This window comes from Cupressus sempervirens, chromosome 11 (genome assembly GCF_028749045.1).
Source record: "Cupressus sempervirens isolate cs-2001-9-10 chromosome 11, ASM2874904v1, whole genome shotgun sequence".
Classification (NCBI taxonomy): Eukaryota; Viridiplantae; Streptophyta; class Pinopsida; order Cupressales; family Cupressaceae; genus Cupressus; species Cupressus sempervirens.
This window is the reverse complement of record NC_143128.1, coordinates 345,382,901-345,407,468: the sequence shown is the minus strand read 5'-3', so window position 1 is coordinate 345,407,468 and position 24,568 is coordinate 345,382,901. Positions and strand designations below refer to the sequence as shown.

The 24,568-nt window shown below is 34.3% G+C and overlaps 1 protein-coding gene across 3 annotated transcripts in view; it reads right to left on the bottom strand.

Moving 5' to 3' along the window:
- Nucleotides 1–3,807: 3,807 nt before the first annotated feature.
- LOC149529493 (uncharacterized protein At5g02240-like) overlaps nucleotides 3,808–24,568 on the bottom strand; it is a 220,017-nt gene continuing 199,256 nt past the window's right edge. Inside the window, exons 9-11 of one of the 3 annotated variants that reach the window (XR_016358742.1) lie at nucleotides 8,275–8,366; nucleotides 4,546–4,655; nucleotides 4,305–4,334 (exon numbers count right to left, since the gene is read on the bottom strand). Coding sequence is in view for 1 of the 3 variants with exons in the window: in XM_089809964.1 (XP_089666090.1) it covers nucleotides 4,251–4,334; nucleotides 4,546–4,655 (194 nt within the window). In the remaining 2 variants the exon portion in view is untranslated. Of the gene's footprint in view, nucleotides 4,335–4,545; nucleotides 4,656–8,274; nucleotides 8,367–24,568 lie in introns of all 3 variants that reach the window. The other 2 variants (XM_089809964.1, XR_016358741.1) reach the window with 2 other exon arrangements.

Here is a 24,568-nt window from a genome sequence, read left to right as displayed (position 1 = left end):
GGTGCAGAGGGGTTGTTTGGGAGAAGTGTTTTGTTGTTGTCAGAATGTTTCTCCTTTGAAGGAGGTTTGGGGAGCCTATCAAAACCCCCATCTTTCCAATTGGTCACTCATTAATTTATCTTTCAGGGTCATTTGATAAGTTTTGGGGAACCTATCAAAACATTATGATGCATTTGGGAGTCATGTTAAAACCTAGTGGTGCTTCAACTAGCTCATGCTTGTGCAATCTTTGGAAGATCTGATGTTTGATAAGAATAAAATCAACTAGGAAAAAATTCGTTCTCTTGCTCCTCTTTCAAAATTATCCAAATATAGTTACAATGGTGAGTAATATGCTAAAACTCAAAAGGAAAAAAACATATTTCGAGGACCTATATAGATTGTCTTTCCCACTACTAGAAAAGTAGTGCAACCATCTCTTCTAAAATGATCCTCCCCAAAATTGAAAAGTGGAAGACTATTTGATTTACTAGATCCAACTCATTCATAGATCAACAAACTCCTCTTCTTCTTATAATATTTCTTTTTTTCTCCCTTTTATCGATCTTATCCTCTGAAATCTTTCTTTTATCCAGTAACTTCTTCAATTGAAGAACTCACTATAATCCATCAACAACCTATTGGAAGGAAAGTTGCTTGTTGCATCTTCAATTACATGTTTTGTAATTGTGTCAATACCAATGGATTTTCCATCTAAGTGCAACAAATGACAATCTATGGGTAACAATGTGACAAGTAAGTTATAGTGAGACATTTTGAAACAATAACTAATTTATATACTAAATAGTTTATGAATGAACTATGTATATGATAAAAATATCAACTGCAAAAAGATGTGAATAAATGAATAATTTAAAACAAGTAATTTCTTCTTAAAATTTTATAATATTAATATCTAAATAAAATTTGAAAATACTAATATAATGAAAAATAAAAAAATTCATAAATTTTTTAGAGTTTTCACATTTAACCAATTGTCTTTAAAATCAATAAATTAAGATATATACATTATATTATGTTAACATATAATATAGTTTACATTTATATTAACACTTATTATTATTATTTATAAAATTAACAAAACTATGATGCACATACAACTAACATTTTATCAAAGTCACCAAACCATATTTCTTTTCAATCTTAATTCATTTATACAACTCCAATTGTATCACACTCTTGTTATCCGTCTCATTCTTGATTCATAATTATTATCTTTAGATCATATCATTTGATTGAAATAATCAGACTCTCATAAACTATTGAATTATTGAATATCTATTTAACTTGGATTAAAAAATAATATTTTAATACACAATAATTTGTATTATTCCCATAATAAACATTATTAAATCAATTTTTATTATTTTATTCAAAAGAAAACTATAATTTTGTAGAGTTTAGAATTTAAATATTTTTATCGTATAAAGCAATGAAATGAGAAAATGTATATGTACTTATAAAATATATTAAATTTTAAAATGATTCTAATCAAGTACAATTTCTCTCATCGTACTAAAGAAAGATGCCTTAAATTAATAATAAATATTCTATGGCCGGAGGAGATAGTGCCCGAGGGGCACTTCGTTCAATGAGTAAGAGATAGTAATCGTAATCCAGCTTTGCCCCTGCACTGGGCTCCCTAAAATTCTATGGGCCCAATGGCAACACCTATTCATGTATCAATTTTATGGGCCAACCTACAACACTTTGGAATTCTACAAGTTACATGGGGTCCTACATATGCAGACTTTTGATAATTGTCTACTCTCATTGTAGATACTATTCCTTCACGTAATAAACATCAATTAACAATTTGGTTTTACCCCCAATGTATTCATTATTCCACTATTCAAACAAGCACATCATCTATTGGTCGGCATGAGTGACATCCCCCTATTTCTTCAAAAATATCAATGGTTTTCCAAGAAACAAGCACGAGAAGAGAAGAAATTTTTTTTAAAAACATATATTGTTTAATGGGCACAATGCAGACAAGAAAAAAATGGTGTCCATCAAAGGAGACTTCCCTCCCAAACATATTGGAATTATTGTGGGGCGAAGATGTATATCTTTTACAAAATACCCAATGTTTTAAATATTAGAAAGAAGAAAGAAGTGTGCCAGGCCTTAATGAGGAGGAATTGGAATGAACCTGTCACCGGTTGAGATGTGACACCTTTTTTATATCTTAGATAAGTAAGTTGCACATGGACCCCATTTTGCTTCTTGAACAGTTCTCAGTCAAGGTTACTCATGGACTACGCTCATGCCACCTGTAGTTATTCACAAGAGAAACACATTCCGGAGTGCCAAGTACATGCACAGTCGACAAGGTTGACTCAGTGGTTCCCTGCCATTTTAGCGTTTTTGTTATCTTACTTATTGCTATCCCCCGACGAAGCAGTGAGATGAAGCAAACTGCAGTGATGGTTTTCTTTTTTCGGCAACTGACACGCTAGAGTGTCATAACATTTCAGTAGCAAGTCTGAGAGTAATAAGCCTATCATCTTAATTAGGAGAGTCCATCAAAAACCCTTGTTGGTTAGGATGATCACTTCATTGTAAAGGTCTGGAAAGCCTTGAAAACATTGTGCTTTGAGGCTTTAGCCTTTTGTGTTGTGTTCTCTTGACCAGATAGAACTTTGTAGGATCCATGTTTTAGGCCATTGATTATTTGTTGGATGTTGGCTATTAGTTCGTAATGTTTTATCTTTTGTAGCTAACAACTTATTTTGAGTTTTTAGATTGGCAACATCTAAATTGCAAACTAAAAGACACTTAGTTTTTTTTTTTAATTGTCTTTATATATTTTACATTTCTGTTGACTATTTAGAACTATATTATGTATCTTACCAAGGAAACTTTGCTTCTTCTTTTCTCAATTGTCTTTATATATTTTATGATTCAATTGGCTATTTAGCCACTACCTTCTAGAGTCCCCTAAAAAATATGCTTGTAAAGGGTTTTGGGTTCCTTCAAAAAAAAAAATTCCTTAATCAAAAATTTATGTGAATTTTGATTTCTCTGGTGATTGCTATGTTAACCTAATATAATGCTTGTCATGTGATCCCAATATAAGTGTTATAAGGAAGATCAATTTTTATTAATGTGAGGTGTATTATAAGCATATAATTACATAGCAAATAAGTGAAATATAAAATAAATATTGCTCAATAAGAATTTTGATTATACAAACGTTTTAATGAAATCGAGTCATCTTGTTAAAGTGTGTCTAGGTAACTTATTCGACTTAAAAAGCACTTGAAAATAATGGTTTCCTATTGATATTCTGTTCCTTTCTAATACTAATGGTCATTACTTTTATACGTAATTTGTGCATTCTATCCACATTACCATCTCCATCATAGCTTTTGGTTGTTATTTAAATCTCTCTTCCTTTGTATCCTTTCTTGTTCCATAGATGTTTTTTTTCTTCAACTATCTTTATATATTTTACATTTCAGTTGACTATTTAGCCACTACCTTCTAGATCCCCTTAAAAATATGCTAGTAAAGGGTTTTGGGTTCCTTCAAAATCTATTTTTTTCTTAATAAAAAACTTATGTGAATTTTGACTTCTTTGTTAGTATGTTTCATTCATGATTCCTTGCAATAAATCCTACTCTATTGGGTCCAAGATTACCCATAAAGGCACCATCAAAATTCACAATTATCTATCATTGCTTAGGTGCTTGCCATGTTACCCTAATATAATGCTTGTCATGTTATCCCAATATAAGGATTATAGGAAGATAGTTCTTCCTAACCCTATTAATGTGAGGTATATTATAAGCATATAATTACTTACCAAATAAGTGAAATATACAATAAATATTGCTCAATAAGAATTTTCATTATACAAACGTGATAATGAAATCTAGTCATCTTGTTAAAGTGCGCCTAGCTAACTCATTCGACTTAAAAAGCAATTGAAAGTAATGGTTTCTTATTGATACATAGCCTTGGAAAAATATAGTATCATTTGCTTGCAAACATTTCCAAAGAGCAATGAATATTGGAAGAATCTAAGAACATATTGTGTTCTATAGAGAAATAGGGCTCTGTTCCTTTCTGATAATAATGGCCATTACTTTTATATGTAATTTGTACATTCTATCCACATTACCATCTCCATCATAGCTTTCAGTTGTTATTTAAATCTCTCTTCCTTTGTATCCTTTCTTGCTCCATAGATAAAATACTAATCAACCTTCAACATTTTGAGTTTTTCTTCCTTGTTTCTGCAATCATACGTTCAACTCTTCTAAACAAACATTAGCATTCTTAAAAAGCTTCTCCCATTTTTCTTGATCCGTTCCTGGTCCATTTCCCTGTTTGGACAGTGTTTAGTTAGTATTAGCATAAGTAAAAAGCAAGAGATCTGCCATTCAAACCTTATAAATTTCTATTGATATATTTCCAACTTACAAAAGCATAAGTTTTTTAAGTTAGAACAGTACAAATGAAACCCTTTTATTAATTTTGAATTAAATCAGTCCAACACAATTTGGTAATACAGCCAGCTAATGCTATCCATCTCACCTCAACTGAATTGATCTCATATATTTGGCCTACTGTACATTCCATATCTAATGCCTGTATGCATGCTTCTGCTACATCGTGCCTACTCGCCTCTCCAACAAGTTTATCACCTGATCAGATCAATAATTGTCCATTACATAGGTAGAAGGATGAGTCAGACCAACAATTCAATCAAAAGAACAAGTTTATATAAATGTAAAGATAAGGATTCCCTATAGCTCATGTGATTTCAAGGAAAATGAATAGTCTCAGAATAAAAAGTCAACATTGACAAAGGTTATAGTAATGCACTGTTATATTATACTATGTTTTTTTTCCTATATTGATATAAACTAATAAATTGCCTCTTTCTTTACTACTTAGCATATAGCGATGAGCTTGAAGGTTATTGTAGCATATGTGAAACTCAACTAGCTAAGCAACCTTTGAAATATATATCGGTACAAAAGGACAAGTAAAACCTGTTGAAATATGTATCAAGATCTTGATTTAAAACATTTTGTATATTGTTGCCACAGAAGTGTTGGAACTCAAATAAGGATTATAAAAAATCCTAGTGGTGAACCTTATTAAAGCAGTCATTTAATACATTATACAACTGATTAGAATAAAGAAAATTGGGCATATGTTTATGTTTTAATATCTTCTTTTACCATTATCTTTGCATGGATTGAGTCTTTCTACATGGACTAATTATATCAGGAAGTACGATCTATATAGCCATGATTCTTACACAATCTTCAGTATGATCAGAACCACATGCTAATCTTTGAAGTTTAGATGTACTTTAACAAGCAAATGGTGGGATTTTTCCCATTAATAAATTAGTGCAAGCCTGTAGCAAAACAATAAGGTCTATTGACAACACTGTATTTTCAGATGGCGGGGTTTTTCCCATTAATAAACTAGTGCAAGCCAATAGCAAAACAATAAGGTCTATTGACAATGTATTTTCATATAGTTTTGAAAAAATTGCAGAAGCTGATCAATACAGTTGATGAACTTGTACTGTGAGGATTCTGACGTGTGGTAATTAGTATACATTGAATTTCAATGAATATATAGTTCTGCAGGTAGAATAAGAAACTATATTTATTATTTTCAACAAGGAAATTCGGGTATTCATAAAATTTTAGTGGCCATTTGATTCAAAATTTCAAGCAACATCTTAGCATACAATCATTTGGATTGTAAAATGATTACCATTTAGATGAGCCTGTTGATTTAATGTCTTGAGTCAACATGCAAACCATAATATTAAATTAAGGCTATATGCTGATAATTCACAACGGGATTAATACATATACAAGAAGGAAACCCTTTCTGCGGTCAAGAAAGCCAAAATTTATGAGCAGTATGACATTTGGCAGAACATCATAACTGATGGTAGGACTCATTAAAACAATAGCAGATTGTTGAATTTTTTTGTTTGTTCCTTAAATAAATGTACTTCATGAATTTCCTTTGATCTAGTGGTTAATATTTTTTATTTTTTATTTACTAAACTACTGATTTTTAATTTTTCTTTCTTAGGTGGCACAATGTTCTCGAAGTCAATTGATGCTTTCGGAAACACAAAAAATGATGAAATCCTTTGTGAAACTTTGGATGGAGTCATGGCTGAAATCGACGAGTAGACTGTAGTGCAAGTAGTTACACATAATGCAACAAATTATACTGGTCCAAAGAGACTTTCTGTAGTTAGAGACCCCTCCTTGTTTTGATTCCTCATCATCACTCATTGTCTTGACCTTGTATTGTAGGATCTTGGTAAACTTCCATGGATCACATGTATAAAGTATGCAAAAATAACTTGTAAATGCATATATATATATATATATATATATATATATATATATATATATATATATATATATATATATATATATATATATATATTCTTGAGACCTTAAATTAATGAGGAAATCAACAAACCAGAAAAAGTTGGCCCATCCTAAAACAACCCGCTTTACAATCAACTTTATCACATTGCAATTCTTGATTCAGTCAAAGCCGTTTTGAGGTACATATTTGTTAGTGAGGAGTGGTCTACATTTATCATATGCAAAGACCAATGCAGAAGTTGACATTTCTGATTAGATCTTTAGTGAGCATAGTTTTTTGTAACCCAGGAGATTGAATAAGTAAAATTCCATTATATTTATTTGTTCCTATTTCCATATCATTTGCTTATTTTGGTTCACACTCATGTTATTGTTTCACAATGATTGCAGTTCATGGAGCCTTTACTTGTTCTCCTTTACTTGTTTATGGAGAGAAGTCTGCAATTGGCTACAGATATGAGGACATGGATAGGGTGAAGGAGGCCATTAGATTTGTTTATTTATGGTTTATGGATAAGTACCATTCCATATGGCAGATCATTAATTTCCATTGGCACTTTCAACTTCACAAGCCCTTACATGCAAATGCCTATTTCCTCAATGCAGCATTCCCATTCCTTGTAGATTTAAAGGCCGATGAGTAGCTCTTGAATAGGCTCTATAGAGCCATACAGTGAATGTCATCTGAATCTTTGGTTGTTGCAAAGATAATCACTAAAATAGACCTTCAAGCTTGCACAAGGAGACCTTTTTGCACAAGACATAAAAAGCAACTTGGACAAAATTACAATCAGGTTGAGATCTATGAAAGGCAAAATTTAAGTTCAAAAGTAAAACTTTCCTCTTTTACACTAAAATGAAAGTGAAATTAAAAAGCAGACAATGAGATTGATTGCTGTCTCTTCTCATTTCATATGCATGGTGGGAAAGGTTTGGTGCTTATGGGCCAAGTCTTTAGAGGATTGCAATTCATGTATTGAGCCAACCATGTATGTTTATGCACGTGCACTCCAAGAAGTGCAATAAGTTGTCAATGCAAAGGTTGAATAATCTTGTAGTTCATTATGACTTGCCTCCAGCACAAAAAAAATCTTGGATGCTGACTTATCTACCGGTAGTCTAAAGGAGGTTGATCCACAATAAGATTGGATCACCAAGGTCAACAATCCTATCTTCAGCAATGAGGACCTTGCATGGGTTGATTGTGTGGATCAATGCGTAGAGGAAATAGCCATAACAACGGAGGAGGATAGAGCATGAGGAGGCCCCTTGAACATAGGTGGCATTGATACAAGCAAATATCATAGTTGCAACGTCATCTATGGGACCTCTCTTATATGCCAACACAGTACTTGTAATGTTGCACGAATGATGCCAACTTTTCTAAGCCCGAGAATTGTGTCATTAGTTTTGATAATGTTTAATGTAAAATGGTGATCGATGGTAGATCCCCACTTTCCATATACATTGGAAGGTCAAAATCCAATCCTTAGGCCAAGTCTGATTTGCACAACCCAAAAGGATGAAGGGATGCAAATACAAGATCTGGCTAAAGGTGGATTTAGGGTATTCCTAGTACGGACAAAAATGTATGATACAAAAGAGCAATATAAAGACTTGTGCTATGACTAAAGAAATAATTACGGGAAGATATAATACCAGATCTGATGCATGAAAGAAAGTACTAAAAGGAAATGAGAATAAAGATGTACTCACCTTGAGGGTTGGTAGAGGAAGCAACTTCAGATATGTAGAATACCCTGTCAAACTATGTCGGAACTGAAACACATTGGGATCCGGAAACCTAAAGGTTGTATCTATTGGATGTAAAAATCTCAAGGCTTTAGGAACAGTTCAAAACAGATTTGACCGATTCAACGTATACCTGGAAGTGCTAAAACTGAAGAATTTTGGACTGTGATTGTTACTGTATCCGCAGATCTGCAAATCCAAATTCGTCGCTCTGCAAATCTGCACCTACACACAAGAGAGAAGGAGAGATTGTTGTGGGAACGGGCTTGCCTTGGTCAATCTCATGTTTAGGAATTAACCCTGAAATGATATCTGAAATGAAAGAAGTGCTATCATGTAGTAGAGACTGAATCTAATAATGGAATATATTATACCATGTAGATGCACTTATGCTTAGTATATGATCAAGTATAATGATGCAACAGTTCTGACTCACAAAAATCAAAAGAAAATCATGTAAGACAAAACCTCATGCAGTAGATGTCGTAATTCACCTCAATGTTGAATTGAAGAAGAGAAGAGGAAGACTTCAATGGATGAATGTCGATATCCTCCCTTGATGACCAACTACTTTACTTCCTCTAGAGAAAGAAGCTAGATCTATGGAAGGAAATGCATGAATGCTTAATAGATGATGGATGAATGCCTTCAATGAATGCTTGCTTGCTTGGACTTCTTGAATGCACAATGGCTTGCTTCTAGATGAATTGTTTGCGCAGTGAGAGATGATGTGAAAATGAGGGGGAGAAGCCTCCTTTTATAGTGATTTTGGAGTTCAAATTCACAGAGGTTGGCATCGGGCCCAAAACCACCGAAATGCAACCCTTGAGGTATAGGTTGAAATAGGTCTGACCTATACTTGAAAGGGTAAATTTCGAGGTGAAAGTTGTGGGATTTGAAAAGTATTAAGAATTTCAGATAAAATTGGAAAGATAAGCAGAAAAATAAAGTGTAAATGTTAAAATGGGGCCCAAGAAGAAATGAATTATTTGAATGGATGGATAAATAGGAAATTGTGCATAGAAATTAGAGTCAGCTTAGAGTTTTAAGCAAGATTGAAAGATAAGGTAGGACCTTGATTTAAGTTATGTATGCAATTAGGTGCAATATGAGATCCTAACAGAAGAAACACACTGAAGTAGGCTGAAAACGGTCCCAAAATGCACACAAAGTGCGTGCTTACTTTTTAGGACTATACATTTAGCCCCCACTTGTTGTGAAGTTTTCACATCATCGCCCCAAAAATTTTGGGGACCCCTTTTTTTTTATCGCCTTGGCAATAACTTTTTGAAGTTGTTCAAAAATTTCTGATTTTAGAAAATTTTACGCCTTGGATGCCTTCGGGTCAAGAGGGAGGAGGTTAAATTTATTTTTTACTTGGTCTTAGCTCGATTTTTCGGAACTGGCAATTTTATCCTTAGGCCGAACAAATTTCAAAGACGACATTTTTTCCAATGGTTAGAAAAATATTCGGCAGGATAAATTTACAAATTTTTGGACTTAGACAATTTATTTTGAAAATTGGATGTAATTGTATAATCTTGAGCATTTTTTTTTCAAAATAAAAAATCCTTTTAGATTTAATTGTTTTCGAAAAAAAAAATTTTTTTTGGTGAAAAGAAAATTTTGTGATAGTGAAATTGAATTGAAAAAATCAATTTTGGATGTTAGAGAAATGATTTATTTTGGTAAAAAAATAAAAACTAAAATAAAATTTAATTGCATTGCAAAATCGAAAATGGATTAAATTGCAAAATTTTGCATTAAATTGGTTAAATTTGCCTTGAAGATTTTAAAATTATTAAAAAAAAATTTGGTAAATTAAAGTTGAAAATCAATTTTAGCTTGCTAAATCCAATTTTAAATGATATTTTAATTACTAAAACGTTATTAAATGGAAATTTTAACATCTCCAAGGCTTTCTTAATTTTATTTTGCAATTTTGGTACTAATCGGCAATTAAATATGCTAATTTCACCATGGAAGAGGTAATTTCAATGATGCATTTAAATTTGGACCATGAATGGTGGCCTAATTAAATTTTTTGTCTCTCCTAGGACAAGTCAGCCAGCTTGGAGGATTAGTGAAATGTTGGTATAAGAGAGGCTCCCCCCTCTTTCATTTCTCATTCCATCTTCCTCCTCATATGTTGGACGAAATTAGTGGAGAGGCAATTTCCAGCCTAGGCGATTTTCTTCTTGAAGCAGATTTTCCTTGCTTGGAGGCATTTTTTTCCATCTTCCATCTTGGGCGAATTTCTGCCCTAGGCAATTTTGAGGCAAATTCAGATTTTTCTTGCTTGGGCGAATTTTGTGGAGGATTGATTTTTTTTCTTGCAAAAGGCCTGCAATTTTATGTCAGATCTGTTCATGGGCAGCGAGCTAGGGTTTTGAGGCATGTGTTAGCATCTAGAGTTTTGGCACCTCCATTGTGGACTGTTTTGGGCAGCATTTGATTCATTTTTAAATCTGATCCTTTGGCGTCAATTCTAGTCTTCATAAGGCAGCAAAATCCATCACATTTGAGCACCTTCATTCTAGGCAATTTTCATGTGCATGTTAGGGTTTTAATGGCGACAACTTCTAGGGCATTTTGGACAGAATTTGGATAGTGTTTTGGAGGTTTGATTTATATCATTTATGACAAATTTGAGGGCCTAATTTGACAAGTTTTATTGCAGCACTTCATGCCCTAGCTGAGTCATAACCAAACTCTAGCAATTTCCATTAACATCTTCTACTATTGGCAACTTTTTTGAAGGATATTGAAGGCAGATTTGAGGACATTGTTTTGTGACCTAGGTCAAGTATTTCAATGACAATTTCCAAAATTTGATCAAGTCTGATTTGGACAATATAAGGGCAGATTTTCACTCATTTTGGTGCCCTAGACAAGGAGTTTTAATAAGCATTGTCAGTATTTACATAAGGTGGACAGAATTCCAAGGTCTTATTTCACTTGCCATAAATTCACATTCTTGCGTGGAGGACTAAATTTTCACATGCCGGACAAATTTCCAAAGGTGTTCTTTGTTGGTAGAAGGACAAACTTCATTCCGTGCTTGGAGGTTGCTCTAAGGGCAAGGTTGTCTCTCTCTTGTTCTTGCTTGGTTTCATTTCTCTTCTCTTGCTTGTACTTTTCATCCACCACTTCATCATCCCATCGATAGGTTGGAGTTGGGAGATATAAGTGTAGTTTTCATGATAGGTCACTTGGAGAGGTAGAAATAAGCGAGACCACCCTAGGTATTGGAGAGGGAGTCATAAGTGTAGTCCATCCTAAGGCACGAAGAGGCAGAAATAAGTGGTAGTCCCACCCCTAGGTTGAAGATTGGAGATTGATATGTGTAGTGATAGGACTTGGCGAGGCAAAAATAAATTAGAATCCATCGATAGAAAGAAGGTTGGAGATCGATAAGGGTAGTCCATATCACTTAGAATGAAGGGGCAGGAATAAGTGTTTAGGATGGTAAATGTTAGTGCAAGCAAGAACCCAAGAGGAACGTACACCAAAAAAAAGGCAAGGAAGACATGATGTCAAAGACTGGCTTCTTCTCGAAATTGAAGCAAGTCTGTGACACCAATAGTGGCACTATAAACATGATATAGTTGAGAGACAAACAATGGATTAGGCTGCCATGTTCCACCAGGATAATCAAGATGCCTACTTCACTCTCCTAAAATAGAATTGGGTAACATGAAGGCAAGAAGGGAGTCACCAAGGCGTCAAGGTTCACCCGATCAAACTTCAAATCAGAGTATGGCGACCTCATTGTGCTGCTCAACTAAGTCATGGGCATCTCACAAGGTATGCAATTTGAGAATTGGATGTATTACTTTATTGATGAAATTGTAAATAGAAAGGACAAATTTGATTGGGTTAGAATTATAAGTGAAAATCTAGAATTACAACTTAGGGTGGTGCAAAACTAGAAACAATTCCACGTGGGGTCCTAGCCCTTCTATTTGATTGCAAGCCGACAAAGGTTGAAATGCGAGCTTTGGTGAAGAATGAAATCAGGTGAAGGGCGAATTTGATTGAAGATTGAGATTCAAGAAGTCCTGCAATTTCAAGAAAGAGCAAATTAGTAGAAGAGATTTGAAAATATTTGAGGCTAGGCAAGGCTTGGCTATTTGTGCAAGCTAGCTTGGTTGGAAGGTTGGAAGACCAGGAAGGTTTAGGAAGGCAAGGATAATGGGGGAGGTTAAGTTCGATTTCAAGGTAGTGGCCAAAAGCAAGGCTCTCAAGTTGCGAAGAAGTTCACATCCAGGGAAGCCATCGAGGCCAAGGCAAGATTACCCCAAGTGCATGAAGACCTCATCCTTTCAGGCTCAGGACATCAAGTACAAGCAAGTTCAAGTGGTGATGATAAAGTTTCCAAGGACAAGGTCAAGCATCTAGGGCTTCACCTTATCTCAAGGATTGAATAAATTTATAAGATAAGGTTGATGATGTGACACTTTCATGTACATGCAATCAAATCATGCCAAGTGTCTTATGTTCTCATTGGTTGACAAATTAACGTAATTTTCTCATTGGCCCACAAAGTTGGTGCCCTCATGTAATTGGTCGAATAATGGTAACCCTAATTAGGGTTTGTAAGATATAATCTTGGCCCTTGATTTTGCCTCTTAATCTCGGCCATTCATTGTAATTTGGAGCCTCTATATAAGGCCATTTTGCTCTCATTTGTAAGAGAGTTATGTTGGAGAATTGTTGCCAAAATACTATCAAAATTGTTCTCTGTTCATTGTTGTGGCTTGCATGGTGGATATACATGATCATTTTGGTGTATTACATGGTTCTTCTCATCTCTCAAATTAAAGTAGGATTTCATTTCATGTTGTTAGAGTAGAAGTAGATGGCTAATTGTATGGTGATGTTAGTGAATGTTTGATAGGGACCTATATACTAGGCCTCTAGCATCCTAGCGGCTTGTTAGGAAGCCTTGTGTGGTAATCTAGTCCAATCGCTCTTAAGTTCTACTTGCATATCATCTTTCCGCTTTTACTTCAAGTTGGGTTGGGAGATAGGTGCCAGTGTGAAAATCCTAAGAGTATCCCTAGAAATCATCGCACCAATGGAGGTAGCACCGCGGGCAAGCTTTCATTTGGTTAGATCCCCGTCCATTTCCTAATTTCTCCATCCATAGGAGTAGTAGTAGAGCAATAAGCATTTAGTGGTAGAAGTAGTTGAAAGTGAAAGTGATCAAGGAGAAAAGAACAAGTCAAGCAAGCGGAGCACCACCAAGTTATCTTCAAATGAATAACGTAAGCCCGCCTACATGATTAACTAGCAAATCACATCGATATACTGAGTTAGTATCCACAGGTTTAAGGAACATTGGAGTTTTTCTTATGTCCGCATAAGTATTAACTTTTCAAGAGAGGAATTGTGTGTTTGATACTCTGTATCAGATATTCAATTGCTATATGTTATGTAGTGGTACAAAAAGTGACATCAACACCACTTTAGCGGGATTATGAGAAAATCTCATGCTCACAAAAAAGGAAGATATAGAAGAAAGAGAGAGTAAGATGATTGTGAGAATTGCAAAAACATAAGACATTACTAAGTCTAAGGACATAAGCCCCAAACTAAGAATCCCAACTCCACATCCATGCACAAGGGCATGAAAACAAAGCAAAAAGAAAAAAAAAGAAAAGACAAAAGACACCAAAAATAACAAATAGGTTCGTATTAAAACAACACTCCAAATCAACTAGTGAAAGAGACCTCAATTGGAAATGTCTAAGCCACTAATATCATGTCTAGAAAGCTATTGCTAGAGAACAAGAAAAATGCCAAAGACAATATCAACTCCATGATCTAATCTAGTAGCATAACCATGATAGCAGAGAGACACAAAGGGGTGCGATTACCTTGCCCAATAAAATTGTGTCTTACTGTGAACCACACAAAGTGTGACCACCATGTCCATTAAGATTGTATGTCTTACTATGGACCACACAAAAGATATGATTGAAAGTTCTAGTAGGTTGTATCTCATGCTAGTCAATTATATCTAAAAACTTGTGTCTACCAGCGACTTTGCCTATGTGCACCTCATGAATGGATACATATCCACTATATTCATGAAGGTTTTTGTATATGTGCACTTCATTGATGGATACAAATCCATTGTATCCATGAAGATTGTTTTGTATATGTGCACCCCATGGATGGATATGGATTCATTGTATCCATGGGGATTGGTTGTATGTAAAAACTGCATAAGAAAATGTGCAAGAGAATGTACAACGGAGCCATATGTATGCCCCCATCCTTATGATGGCTATGAAGTAGACATTATAAGGAAGACAATAAAGGATACCTAATTTCAACAAGGAGATATCCTCAAAACAACAATGTATACCACAAACATAGCTAAGAGCGTTAACTCTTATAGGCTAAGAAAATATAGCCCACTCATTAGAAGAGACCTTTGAAAGGAATAGATCTTGTTGACAAGACATCTACTTTCAAGAGGAGTTCTTGAACAAAGATAACATCTGTAAGACAAAGAGGGGGAGGAGAACAAAAATGCACTCATTTAACCCCCTATCACTAGGTGAAATATGGATTCTCGAGAAGGATGAAAAACTTTGAAACCCAAAGTAAGGGAATGCATTTATAATGAACATAGTTTCGCAAATAAGGAAGAGGTGATCAAGGATTCATACCTCTTGCATAAGAGAGAGCATCCTGGTCAAAACCAACAATGCTTTAGAGGAAAAGCATGTCACATGATAAACAACTGTCATTGTACTAAGTAGATCCTTAGACAAAAGAGAGAAAGAATGTGCATGTAACCTTGACCCCCAAGTGTGAAGGTGAGGTTATACATATAATAGACTTTGACTAATAGCTACCTCATAATAGATACATAGTTCCAAGCAAAATAAGTTGTGAACTAGAGAGAACCACTAAAATAGACATATATGCTAGAAAAGACATCACATATGAAGTAAACAAGTCATCAAGGAAAGAAGGGAAAGAATGATACTTATGGATGATTATTGAATGATAAACATGCCCCTTTGAGACATGAAAAGGATTTGTTTGGCAAAAACGTTTATATCTTGCATGAAACAAATTATCACATGACAAAAAGAACAATGTACCATCATGAAATAATAACAAAACCATATAGAGATGAAAGGAAGAAGGAAGGATGCCACATTATATCTACTTAGTGGACAAACCAATTATACAAGATATACACTTCTAAGTAAGGATGAAATAAGGAAGATACTAATCTCAAAAATGAGAAAGACTCTTGAACAAGTGCATACATGGGAGGGCATCATAGTACAAGAGAAATGAACGAAAAAGATATGATCTATCCTAAGAAGAAGGAAAGGAATGAAAACCCAATATACGCCTAAGTAATAGATCTCTTGCAAAAAACATGCATTTTCAAGCAAGCATAAGGCTTCAACTCGGGATGTAAATCTCTTGAAAAGAAAAAATCCTTGTGTAAAACAACTAATCCATGCAAGAAAGAACATTGAACTATAAAAGATACAAGTCTACCAAAGATATTGGATGTATTGAATGAGAAGAGAAAGTTAGGAAGGACAAGCTATACTCTGTAAGTGGTTTTTATTTATATTAGATGCATTTTCAAGCAAACATAAGGTTGCAACTAGAAATGTTAATCTCTTGAAGAATATCCTTATATAAAACAACAAATGCATACAAGAAAGGATGTTATCATATAAAAGAAACAAGTCAACAAAAAGAGAGAATGGATCTTGTGAGAGAAATTGGAGAGTGAAATAGGACCCTTGCCCCCCAAGTGAGGAGAGAAGGAAAAGGACCATAATGTTGCTCACAAATTATGACAATGAACCCACAAATGAATAGGCTAGCTATGCCACATGGTAAAGAGAAACATAATAGGAATGTAGATGTATTAGGTAGAATGATCGTGAAAAATGTGTCATTCGTCATTGCAAGTCATTTGAACCATATCACAATCAATGAATTCTTGAATTTTACACTTCAAATAATAACATCCGCTAGTCTTATGGACATGAATTTGATGAAACATACAAATGGAAGAATTGTTTTGTTTACCTTTTCTATTTTTGGCTTATTTTTCAAAGGAAGATTAATTAAGTTGGTCTTAAGAAGCTCAAGCAAAATAGTCCTTGTTATGAAGAGAACTTCGGAGAAGAATGTATAGATTGATTGGGAGAATAGAAAGGTTGTGAACCTAGATTTTCGTTTGAAAGACAATGTTCATTGGGAAGGTTTGACATATCATTAAGATAAGAGGCTCCTTTAGGTGGAAGTGGATTGAAATTTTAAAGAGGCCCAATCAATATCCAAACATTTGACAAATGAAGATGTTTGATTCTCAGATTAAAAAGCCTTATCCTTGCTATGAAATGTTGATGTGAAGTCTAAGATTCCCCAATCATCATCTTGAAGAGTTGATGAGCCACCTATTTGTATTGAAGAAGGAAATGGAGATTGCATAGAGTCATTTTGATTAGAATCCCTATGCTCTAAAGTTGGATTTGTGCAAAGGTCGTCAATGTATAGTATTGTATGAACACTTTGTACAACAATCCTAGATTTGGTTTGAGATGTATTTTGAATAGTATTAAATTGTTAAGGTACATTGATCTCAAACGACTCTTTTGGAAAAGAAAAAGTATCAAGAATGTTGTCCTCTACTTCTAAGGTATTCTTAGAAGGACAAACATTACTCATCAAGGCCCTATCTATAGAAGAAATATCAATGAAACTCATAGGAAGTGGTTTATCAATAGAAGAAACAGTGATGTCAACATCCTTTTGTACCAAATGATCCTCATAAGGAAGATACATTGGAGTAGAAAGATCATCATTGCTATTGAAGGCCTTTTTGATAAGAGTGAGATCTTTACAAGAAATGGTGGTAATCACAATGTCCTTGGGGTTGGGATCAATTTTGGGATGGTGAACATTAGAGGAACAAATAACTAAATTGTCATCATATACATGTGTATGGCCCAAAAATGGAAACGCTTAATTTTGAGACCTCTTAGCCCTCCTTAGTATGGTTTTGGTCCCTTCCTCTTCTTCCAATTTTGCTCCAATCTCTAGGTCATCTCTTTTTTTATGCATGACCCTCATACGTGTTATTTTATCACCTTTTGGCCATATCTTCTGGTGCTTTCATGATTTCTTGCTTCTTTATGCACTTCCCCCAATATCTCGGGATAGCCTCAAGTTTAGGTCAACCAGGCCAACCTATACCTAGAGGAATTTTGGTCTCAGGACTCGTGTTGTCTCAAGTGTTTAAGTTGTTTTATTTTGGAGTTCGGTTAGATCACTTTGTTTTCAATCCTGAAAACTAGTATGCAGGGGATCTTTGGCATTTCATTTTCACCCATGAAGCGATCAAGATCAATAATACACGTACGCATGAGACATCAAGCAAGCATTTAGAGAACATTTTCCAAGGCATACATCAAGCATTCATCAAGATCTAGCATTCCTTCTTGCATCAATCTTCTTCCATTAAGGTGGTAGTGTAGTTTGGCTTCCAAGGAGGAGATCTCTCATTCACTCTATCAAGTTCTTTCATTCTTCATCAAGGCAGATTATAAGTATTCCTATTCATAAGGTTTTGACTTACATGGTTTCCTTTAGGATTTTGTGTTTAGTCAAGGCTATTGCATTAGCATACTTGATTGCATACTAAATTCAATTGCATCTACAAGGGTAAGTATATTCCTCATTGTTATTTGCTAGCATTTCCTTTATCATTACCATTTCATTTTCAAAATTGATTCCTCAATCTAGGTCTAGGGCTTGACAAAGACAAGCCTTCCCCCAAAAAACAAAATCAAATTTTCTTGTGTGCAAGAAAAGGTTATCGGAATTGCGAATTAGGATTCAGAAACCTACAGTCGGAAGCTTCCAAGAGATCTGAGGTTGATTATGTTTCTACCCTCTAAGAACATGGTCATTAGGTAGAACATATACCAGTATAGGTCAACCTATACCTGGAGATTTGCAATTTTCAAGGTTTTCTGGGTTTTATGTCCTAATTCTAGATCCGCAATCAATTTCTAAGTCACAGTTTCCAATCAACGATTTTCTGAGCAAAAAGGTGTTTTGCATCACTCTTCTTCGAGGCAAGTCACTCTCTCTCTTTCTTTTATTTCTCAGGTCTGGTTTCTTGCTTTATTAGGCCTATACATACGTTTCTTACATTTGAATCATTCAATCTTAGGCAAGTTAATCAATCTCACATTAATCGATTCAATTCAATTACATTCCAAATCTAAGGTTACTAAACATTGCATGAAAGAGGAGTTGCTTGGATACTTCCTTGGTATAATTTGGGTTTAGTATTGGCATCCCTTTATCTTACTTGGGTTTTGCTAATCTAACTTGAGTTATATTGAGAGTTATGTTTGGAAGCCCCTCTTTCTCTAGTATTGAATGACTTCGGGTGAAAATGTTTAACTAATGAATTCATCTCATCTAGTTTACATTAACAAATTTATCACTTCCATTTTCCTCCTAGATAGCATGAAAAGGAACATCTTGAAAATACTGAAGAAAACTTAAAATTGAACAAGCAAATGAAGATAACAAATCCATTGAAAATAAAATTGAATAACTTTGAATAAAATATTTTTGTGTTTTTTTATTGTTTGGACAAAACACAATGCAATGCAAGAATGAACTAGATCTAAGATGCAATTTTTTTTGTCTTTTCCACAATGCGAATATATTGAATGAAAAATGCAATTAAAAAATAGAACCTATAGATCTAGATGCATGCAATGTAACACGGTCAATGATTATACAAAGTAGATCTAAATGCAAAAGGGAATTCTAACATTAAAATCAGAAAATATAATGCATAAAAGAGTCAGGTTCACCAAAATGTGATATAGGTGAACACATAATGATGTAAATGTTACAAAGTAGATCTAGATAGGAAAGGAAATCTAACATCAAAATCAGAATGCAAAGGTTATGAGTGAGGTTCTACAAAATGTATAATGGCAAACCTATGCATACAATGTGAGGATGCAAAAGAGATATCACACAGAAGATATAACTACCCAATCAGAAAGTATAAAACATGAAAGCTGCAGGTTCACCAAAATGTATAATGTAAAATGGTGATCAATGGCAGATCTCCACTTTCCATATACATTAGAAGGCAAAGACCTAGTCCTTGGGCCAAATCTGATTTGCACAAACCAAAAGGATGAAGGGATGCAAATGCAAGATCTAGCTAAAGGGTAGAATCAGGGCAATTCCTTGTACGGACAAAAATGTAGGATAGGAAAGAGCTATGCAAGAGACTTGTGCTATGACTAAAAAAATGATTACTAGAAAGATGCAATATCAGATCTAATGCATGAAAGAAAGTACTAAAAGAGAATGAGCATGAAGATGTACTTGCATTGAGGGTTAGCAGAGGAAGAAACTTCAGATCTATAGAAAGCCCGATCAAACTATATCAAAACTGGAAAAATATTGGGATCCGAAAACTTGAAGGTTGTATCTACTGGTTGTAAAAATCTCAAGGCTGTGGGACCAGGTCGAAACAAGTTTCACGTATACCAGGTATAGGTCGAAAGAGGTTTGACCTATTTTCGGGAGGGCTTAAATTGAAGAACTATGGACTGTAGGTTGAACTATACCTGAAAGGGTAAATTTCGAGGGGAAAGTTGCAGGATTTGAGAAGTATTAAGAATTTTTTGAAAAAATGGAAAAATAAGATGGAAAATCAAGCATAAATGCTAAAATGGGACCTAGTTTGGAAATGAATTATGTGAATGGACGGATAAATGGGAAATTGTGCAGAGAAATTAGGGCCAACTTAAAGTTTTGTGCAAGATTGAAGGATAAGATAGGACCTTGATACAAATTATGTATGCAATTAGGTGCAATGTGATATCCTACAATAAGAAACACACTCAAGTGGGCTAAAACTGATCCCAAAATGCACAAAATGTAAGTGCTTACTTTTTCGGACTATAGAGATAATTGTTTTGAAATCCCATAATCCATGGGATATGTACACATTTGACATTTCTTATAATTTTAAATTTATATATCTAACAATGTTGTTTCCTTTAGCCAAAATTCTTTTGAAAAAACATACTCATGATTAATGGCTACTTGTCAATATGGTCAAAGTAGCTTTTATTTAATTATTTTTATTGTCTTTAAAGTTTATTTATCAAAGGACAAAACAAGTTTTAAATTCTTGCAAATCTCTATATTACATGAGGTTTTTCTCTTGCCAAGACTTTGTTGAGTCTAGGCATCAAGTCCAAGTTAAACAAAAATTAAAAAATTGTCAAGTCTAAGGCAAGTCTATCTTGTAACTATGCCTAGACTACAAAATGAGAGCTTTGGAGAAAAGCTATTGTCATAATTAAATCATTGAAATTTCAATCAACGATATTCCAACTCAAAAACCATGCCCATGTTCAAGAAAAAACCAGTAGTCGCATTTGACCAGATCGCCAACATAACCTCCCAACAAATAATAGTGAATTCTTGCAAAAGTGTGCTACTATGCTCTAAGGGGTCAAATAGTGTGATATGAGAGATGTCCAACTTCATTCACCAACTAAAGGTAACACCGATAAAAACCCATTTACATTGCTAGCATACAAACCTCTTAGAGGGAAAAAACCATAGCCATTGCAGCCTCTCTCTAGCTAAAAATCCAGGAACTAAAAAAACTAAGAAAGAACCTAATAATTATTTTGTACATGTGATAAAAGTCAGCAACAAGGACTCAAAAGTACAACCAATAGTTGGAACACAAGGGATAAAAAAGAAGATTTAAAAATGTGCTACAAGCTCATATTAGACTAAAATAACAATAGTTATAAAGTGGTAAATATGGTAGGGTCCCCTAAGTATCTCAAGACACTAATGTCATTAATTACCTGTAGTACAAATACCCATATGAAATGAAGACCTATAGCCAAAGATAGTTTCCATGACAAGACATCAAGTATGCCCCTAAACTCAGGACTCCAAAAATGATCAACACTGTGGACCCATATGCTGATCTGTAAAGTATCCCACTGCATTGCAAATTCTGTTTCGCCAAGAATTTTTAAGGCATCATAAAAGAATTTTTTTCAATAGTGAAGGCTCTCGATCACCATTAATCCCAGCCACATAATTATAATCAACAACTTGGTGCACTATCGCAGAAGGCAAGAGGCTAGGCCTAGCTATGGTTGTGTTCGTGTGAGATCATGACACATGTCAATCTTACTCATGAGTAATTTCTCACTCTGTGAGCCCTGACCAATGAGGATGTAAAGTTTGACTTCCCATGGTTGGTCCTGATTGTTCAATAGCTTCTGATGTGTCACTTCCTCAAGGACAAAATTACTCAGATTTAGTTAAAGCGTACTTTTCACTTTCCATATCAAATTTAGATCAATGGTCAGCACTTAAACTTTTGCCAATGGCTATTCACAGGTCATTTATTCACAATAATAAGATCAATAGCATTTTTGAAGCACACTAATTGCCATTAAAGTTTAGCTACTCACTCAACCACCATTGGTTGAGCTCTAAGAGTTGGAAAACCATCTTGAAAACACCTCTCATGGATTCAAAAAGATGAAAGTAGCCCATGCTCATCTAATGCTTGTCGACATATCCAATTCTCAAGGTGCCCCAGATTGGATTTTGCAGACAGTCTTCTCTTTTGCCTTAAACTCAAACTCAAGATCATTAAGCATGATTGAATAATAGGCATGTACTCTCTAGTCTCTCCATGATGAAGGTTACCTCTGCTCCCTCCCTACCCAAGGCTTCAGAGGAAAAGGAAAAGCAAGAACGAGAATACAATGATCATGAACTGCAAGACTCCTCAGTATTCAAAAGCACTTGAGGATGTCAAGAAAGATACTGTGACCATAATGGACAATGGTAATCCAATAGATCAGAACGATATCCCCTTTGATTCAAGACAAAAAAAAGAGCATGTTGGTAAAGCTCTTGAAAAGGAAAACTGCTAATGATATTACTATTGAAGCGGTCAAAGAACAAACTTAACAACAATTCTATTGTGACAGCTGAAAATTTACTTATTCAAGATAAGGGATTAGTATTGAAACAACTACCACCAATGGAGGTTCCATTAGTAGAATATCCCAAGACTCCAATATCTGATACACCTTTCATAGAAGGAGAACAAGACAAGGAAGAATTGAAATCATTTAGAGAAGAGGTTGAAGACATGGTGAAGACAATAACTTCCGAACATTTCATTGTTGGAAGAATTTCATATCAGAGAGGAAATTCAACCAAGACCAGAGCTACAACTAGAAGATGGAGTTCAATTAAAATAATGGATCTCAACAACAAGAGTATATTGAGCCTGAATGAAACCTAAGTAGTCGATCCTGGTTTTGGTTCAGACTCGGGTTTGGATTCAGATTCCGAGATTTGGGTAAAAAAACTAGGGCGGGTTCTAGTACCACATATATATTCAGACATTTTCAAATATATATTCATATGTATGTATGCATATTCATGGATTCATACATGTAACATGTTAATGTTCATTCATCATTGCTTCAAAACTTCAAATATATAACAATGGCAAATCTATAGGTGGCAATAAAATGTCTTTTGCAATAGACACCTCAAAGACAGGTCAAACAACATGTCCTAAGGTCAAGGGTAGTGTTAAGGAAAAGTCAAAGCATACTCTGGACAATGACCATGTTGACATTAGAAAGAACAAATACCAGATGCTGGTTTTTGCAAAGATGACAGAGACCTTGTTACTTCTTACAGGTCAAACCTTAACAGAGTTGAAAAGCACAAGAAAAATAAGTTTAAGACAAAGAAAATAGATAAAAAACCTCTGGCTATTAATAATGATAAACAAGCGCAAGATACGATAGTCGAGACAAGTGATTGGAATAAGCTGCAAACAATTTCTAGTCCCAAGAAGAAGATTGCTTAGCAAGAGAAAATGAATTTAAATGTTCAGAAAACAGATACCAAGGCTTTTGGCAAGCTGGAAACGAAATCTAGTGCCAAACCAGAAGCTGACAAAGCTGCCCATCTCAAAAACAGATGAAAAAGATTTGTCCAAACAATCAAAAGAGTCGAATGGAAAAGTTGTAGTCAAAGTTGAATCTTGTCGGTAAACAGATTTTTCATAGCAAATGGTTTCTTCAAAATGACTCCATTTGCCCTATAAGTAGTGACAACTGTGTCAACAGTTGTAGAGATTCCAACCAAATCAAAATCAAATTGCAATCTTCCTCTATGTTTGAGAGGGGCAACTCCCTCATATGATAAGGGCATTTGTATTTTTGTTTACTTTTCAACTAAAAGTACAAAAGGGGGAAGATAACACTTAAAGAGACTGCATAATGGAAATCTTACTAGCAAACATGTGAGTGCGGAAGACGACTTCATGATTGATGAAAATCACAAGGGTTTAAGTACAAGAAAAAATTAGATATGCAATAGTGATGAAAGAGGTAAACATATTTCTACATATAAAGAAACAAATCACCTTAGCACCTTCAAACCAAGATACTAGGGTATGAATGTGTTTCATCCTCAGTTAAATTAAAGAGTAACAGATCACAGAAGTGCACAAATAGAACATCAATTTCACACATGATAAATTGGTAATAACATCATAAACATATTCAAAACATAAGAATCAAATATATTCCTTGTTATCCTGTCGAAAATATACAAGTCCAAAAGTCCTTAGATACAAAGAGTGAACATTGAAGTTCATTACAAAATTTTGCAAAGTTTCTCCCCTTTTGCAAAACGTCACCTTTACATTACAAATTGTCTTGTATTTATAGGTTTGTAAAATAACTACCTCTTTTTCCAAGTTAGTAACTAACTTGTTTTTGCGCAAATCAAACAAGATTATTGACCTTACAAATTTCTCACAAAAATAGTCAACTTCATAATTTTGACCAAAAGTGACAAATGTCACTATTGACAAATAGGCAATTTTAAAGCCCATAAAACAAAAGAGAAATGAGATATTGGCCTTGTCAAAGTAGTTTTCAATCTTCACTTGCTTTATCTTTGATAGCTTTTGAAGTCATTCTAACATTAAGTGTCATGTCCCCAAATTTGAATGTAATAATTTAATCAAATTAATTAATTAACTAGTCCAAGAATTTAAATAATATAATAAAAGGACCTTTAATTAGTTATGTTAATTAATTAATATGGGCCCAAGTTATTATTTGTATTTGTGGTTCCGATTGATTTAATATATCTCGAACCTATTTTTATTTTAGTTTCCGTTGGCAAGTTTTGCCATCGGCTATCTTTTTACACCCTCGGAAAGGTTTTCCATGACGGGTATTTAACCACGGCTTGTATGTAGTTGTAGGTATGCAATTTGGATTATTTCTTTGTACTGCGAATTT